The sequence below is a fragment of the Aedes aegypti genome, unplaced genomic scaffold (assembly GCF_002204515.2).
Source record: "Aedes aegypti strain LVP_AGWG unplaced genomic scaffold, AaegL5.0 Primary Assembly AGWG_AaegL5_hic_scaff_290_PBJ_arrow, whole genome shotgun sequence".
Lineage (NCBI taxonomy): Eukaryota > Metazoa > Arthropoda > Insecta > Diptera > Culicidae > Aedes > Aedes aegypti.
Genome location: NW_018735950.1, coordinates 14,415 through 19,999, shown reverse-complemented (window position 1 = coordinate 19,999; position 5,585 = coordinate 14,415). Strand labels below are relative to the sequence as shown.

Below are 5,585 nucleotides of genomic sequence, written 5' to 3'. Positions count from 1 at the left end.
GTTACGAGGGGGTGGGTGGGTATCGAAAATGGCCCTTTTCTAGCGTTATGAAATTTGTGAATAAACCCTTAGCCGTGTGGTTAGAGTCCGCGGCTACAAAGCAAAGTCATGCTGAAGGTGTCTGGGTTTGATTCCCTGTCAGTTCATGATCTTTTCGTAATGGAAATTTCCTTGACTTCCCTGGGCATAATGTATACTTGCCACACGATATAAGAATGCGAAAATGACAACTTTGGCAAAGAAAGCTCTCAGTTCATAACTGTAGAAGTTCTCATAAGAACACTAAGCTGAGACGCAGGCTCTGTCCCAGTGATGACGTAATGCCAAGAAGAAGAAGATAGTCTATTATGAATTACTGCCTCAAAATATTTTCCCTGATTGTGATCGAAATGCCCAGAGAATTCGGGGTTTTTTCCAGATTGAAAAAATTCCTGTTACTTTCAGATTTTTCCATGTAGTAGACACCCTGGGGAGACCATCATAGTAACTATTTTAGTATGGTTCCATAAGTCGATATCGAGTCATGGAACATCAAATCATGGAGGTTTCACTGTATAAGGTAATAAGCTTAGGAGTGGTTCAATGATAACGACAGGCGGCCTACACCAACACCTGTCTTGGCGGAGGAACTTAGTACCAGTACTGCTCAATGCTCCACAATGGTACAAGGACTCAAATTCACACCTTCCAAGGGGAACCAGACCCTCTCTTTCCTGTCAGCATACGAATAAAGTTCCAACCAGGGTGGGTTACCCGATCTTCCCTGAGATTGCTTGTATCCCGGCCAGTACCGATATAGTAACAATCCCGGCTGTGACGATATAGTGATGGGAGTAACCGTATAAAAGGCTAAAGATCACACTGTGGGGTCTATTTTTTCCTTCAGATACACGAAGTACTGATAGTATGCCAGCCTTTAGGATAAAGTAAAAGCTTTTCTTCCACAGCAGTTTTAGACATTCAGGCGCTACCAACTCTGATTAGTTTTCTAAGAAATGGTGCTCTCTGGGAAGTGGAATTCGGGGGAATGTTATAGAATCGTAACTTACTTACCCAATACACCGAACTAGCTGGCGTATCGCGAAATCCCATGTAGAATCACGATCACCCGTATGCCTTCGGTGGTTCGGTGCTCCTCTTTTGCCATGCCCTGTCATCCTGAGCGCTAACCAGCTCTTGTTGCAGCGGATGTTGTTCGTCGAAATCATACGACAAGATGTTCTCATGGGCCACCGGAATCTCTCGGCAAGATGGTCTCGAAGTCCCGGAATGGCACACAAATTTCTTTAAAACTGGATTCCTGATTCCCCGGGAAGGTGACGGCAGACGTTGGGGCGCGTACGTATGGGGTTAACACCCGATGGAAAGATTGGCTTCTTCTGCATTTCCTTGGCCAGATCCGGAGGAGTAAAAGCAATATCACTTGTGGCCACTGCAGCGGCCGTCTTGTAGACAAATCGTGATCACTAAACTATTCAAAAATCATTTTTATTAATGTTTTCGCGACGGGATACCACCGGAGGTACGAGAGTTAAAATGGCGGACTTCACAACAACTTCGTCGACAGAAACAACATGGACAGTGTTGCGAGACTTATTATCGCACCAGTCATTGATACAAAATAGCATTTGAATCTGTGTAATATGACAACGTTCGTCGGAATTGTTTGGTTGCAGCGGTTTCTGTGTAATATTTCTATATTTTAGATGTGCATATTACACAAGTACCATGTAATAGGATATGGTGATCTTGTTTTCGTGTAATTTTAGGGTGATGTAATATAACATCAAATAGATGCTAATATGCATCTGATTTTCGCTGTTACATCGGATTTTTATTACATCGGCTGAATTACGTCGATGCAAATTACATTATTTTTTGCTGTGTTCGTTCATGGCTCGTTATCTTCTTCGAACGATAAATGTCATGTGTGTTGAATAAATGCAGGCGGATATATGGGGCTCAAACAGGGGACTGACACGGCTGTCATCCTGCATACATTTCGGCTCTTCCTCACATCGTTTTGGTACTTCGCGTTTTGGTACCCACTTTCTGGTCGGTTTGCCCTAAACTTGCTCCCAATTTTCGAGTATACGGCTCATACGCCGCTAGTGCTAAATTCTGGCAATTAAACATATCGCATTGAATCGTCGTAGTTGATTACGCATTTCATTTGTTCATCATTTTGTTTGATGTTTTATTCTTCACCGAGGCATCATTGATGTCTCCTATCCATAAAAACATATATTTTGCCACTTCCAAAACAATCAAAACAAAAACACTAGACGCCATGTTGAATCAATGTTGGGTTGGTAATTATTGGCTCATGCCACCTCCCTGGGCTCAAACAACAAAGTTTCTGAACCAAGGCTCAAGACCTCTTGTATTGTCAAATGATTGTCCAGATTTGTCAAAAGTCGGAAATGAGCCTCTGTACGTGCCACAAATTCTTTTGTTCTCATGACTTTTACTGTGCGCCGTGTTTTGGTGCTGTCTCGCTCCCTCCCACGGGCGACTTGAAAACAGGGCGCACAGTAAAAGTCAAACGTTTTATAGCATGCATAGGCTCATGTTTAATTTTTTCTCCGTGTAAATCGTGTTTCACTTCCTCCTATTATCAACATGATGTGGAGACTTTCCATTTTATGTAGACTCGGCAGCCGCGTCTCCGCCATTGAAGTTTGACAGCCCGAAAAAATCGTGTCGTGCTTGCTTCCCGGCAAACAAAATTAAATTTTAGTGAAATTTCGGTACAAATTCTGCCGCAGATCGCCTCAAAATGGACATCCGCCCGAGCCACACCATCTACATCAATAACCTGAACGAGAAAATCAAAAAGGAAGAGCTGAAAAAGTCCCTGTACGCGATCTTCTCCCAGTTCGGCCAAATTCTGGACATTGTCGCCTTGAAGACGCTCAAAATGCGAGGCCAAGCGTTCATCATCTTCAAGGAGATTGCAAGTGCCACTAATGCGATGCGGACCATGCAAGGATTCCCCTTCTACGACAAACCGATGCGCATCAACTACTCGAAGACGGACAGCGACGTGATTGCCAAAATGAAGGGCACTTTCAAGGAGCGCCCCAAGAAGGCCAAAGCACCCAAACCGATTCACCAGGAAGATAAGAAGTCCAAAAAACAAAAGAATGCCGAAGCTGGGGCGGCAGCTAACAATTCCGCCACGGCGGAACAACCACCTAACCAGATTCTGTTCTTGACCAACCTGCCGGAGGAAACCAACGAGATGATGTTGTCCATGTTGTTCAACCAGTTCCCGGGCTTCAAGGAGGTGCGTCTGGTGCCCAATCGACATGATATCGCCTTCGTGGAGTTTGCCACGGAACTGCAGAGTGGTGCCGCTCGGGAAGCGCTGCAGGGTTTCAAGATTACACCGACGCACGCGATGAAGATTTCGTTCGCTAAGAAGTAGAGCGGATGTTAGGATTAGGATAATAATTTTAATGGTAATGGCATCCAAAAATGGTATGTATGCTACTCTGCATATTATGGAATCAATAAACCATGAAGCATTGCACTCCGCTTTCATGGTTTTTGGGTGCGGTTGGGCGATGACTTCTTTTTGTGAAGCAATTTTCGTGGCAGGGTTTTAATTCATATCACACTCTTTTATTCATAAGCATAATTATGTAGGTACCTCGATAACTGTCGTACCTAGTTGAAGTGTAGGAATCGTAGATAAAAAGGTCTATTTTGTCTGTCTTCAACGATAAGAATCCGTCATTGATTTCAAAATTTTCAAAAGCAGTTTTTTCGTTCAAAATTAAGAAAATTCACAGCGAAATGTGTTCATTGTATTCTTTTCTCCAACCGAAACACAGTTGAACACTTCTTCTTGGCATAACGTCCTCACTGGGACAGGACCCTGCTTCTCAGCTTAGTGTTCTTATGAGCACTTCCACAGTTATTAACTGAGAGCTTTCTTTGCCAAGTTGCCATTTTCGCATTCGTGTATCGTGTGGCAGATACGATGATACTTTATGCCCAGGGAAGTTAAGGAAATTTCCATTACGAAAAGATCCTGGGCCGACCGGGAATCGAACCCAGACACCTTCAGCATGGCTGCGCTTTGCAGTCGCGGACTCTAACCACTCGGCTAAGCAAGGCCTCTTAGTGAACACATTTTAATCGAATAATTTTTAGTTTTAAACTGTTTTTGAACTTTCGATGATTACAATAACGGAGCATTGAATGTTAAGGATGTTTACAAGAAACCCTATAATAGTCCAACACCGAGTTGTCCAGTTATGTTTCTAGACATTTTCATAAGGATTCTTAGTATCATGTATAGCTCTTTTTTTAAATACCTACATACGGATACTGTTCATACTCATTAGCAGCGCAGCCGAGTAACATTTTCCACGAAAGGGTCAAGTCTGCAGCGAGAGTCGATCCCACACTTCATGCCACGATGCGCATATCAGGTGAGTATTATTGATATACATTTTTAATTCATTTCAAAATTCTGAAACTAATATAAACACAACAAAAAGTTATATTGTTTGGTTGCATTCACTTCGAAAGAAAATTCCTACACAACTAAACTGAGGTAAAACTCTACTTACAACCCTTCAAACGATTGATCGTAGCTTCATCCAGCGTAGACAGACCGTTTTGTCTCAAACTTCCGAATACCTTGTCGTAATGATTATATTTATAATGGATATACAGTGGGCTTCCGTTTTTGGCAACAAAGTTTAAATTTTCAGTTGGTAAAAACGGAACCGTGCCAAAATCGGAACCCATATTTCAATATTTTTTTTTTTTCAACTATTGGTTTTGAAAACATCATTACAATGTTAATTACATCACTTTTATGGAATCATAAGGCGTTGAGACTTCGAAAAGGTTCACTTAGAAGCATTTTTTTCGAAGGATTATACTATGCTGTGAATCTATAGCCCCGTAATGTTAAATCCGGCAAGCGTTTTTCTGGTGGCGTTTTTACGCCTCAACGTCTTCAATTATTTTTAGAAGCTTTAAGTATAATTTCTGTATAAGAGGGCCTTGTAAAACCAATAATCGCGTAAGTGACTTTATTCAAGAACTGGACATTTTCTTAAAACTATGAGAGAAAAACGAAAAAAAAAATTGTTTTCTTATAAAGACGTATTTATGAATCAAAATCGCTGGGTATTGCAAAGTGGCATTAGCTTTTTTCTAATTGTATGAACATTTAAAATCAGTTTATCTTTGGTGGTGGTTGGTCCCTAGTGATAAAGACTACCTCCGTTCTGGTCACGACCTTCAGATTATCGTGATTCATCAACATTCGTATTCATGAAGTGGGGGTACAGGCTTGAAGTGGTGTTTGAAAGAAACGAATGTCAGAACAGGTATCCACCGGCGACGCCAAACGGACCAACATAATGTGGTGTAATTTGGGATTTGTGGATTTAGAACTGATATTTTTTGCCAAGCATCAATATGGGTGACTTCCGAGGATAGCGAAACGTAAGAGGGGTTATGACAAGGTTGTGGGTAAATCCATCACATTGGGGTTGTGACTCTGTGTCTTGTCAGGAATAGGATCTGATTGGTATTGTAGTATGCAGTTCGGAATTGAT

At 41.8% G+C, this 5,585-nt stretch overlaps 1 protein-coding gene across 1 annotated transcript; it reads left to right on the top strand.

Moving 5' to 3' along the window:
* Positions 1–2,660: 2,660 nt before the first annotated feature.
* Positions 2,661–3,591, top strand: LOC5576713 (U1 small nuclear ribonucleoprotein A). Its single transcript, XM_021856814.1, has one exon. The coding sequence runs from the start codon at positions 2,780–2,782 to the stop codon at positions 3,428–3,430; it is 651 nt and encodes a 216-aa protein (XP_021712506.1). The 5' UTR covers positions 2,661–2,779; the 3' UTR covers positions 3,431–3,591.
* The last annotated feature ends 1,994 nt before the right edge of the window (positions 3,592–5,585 follow it).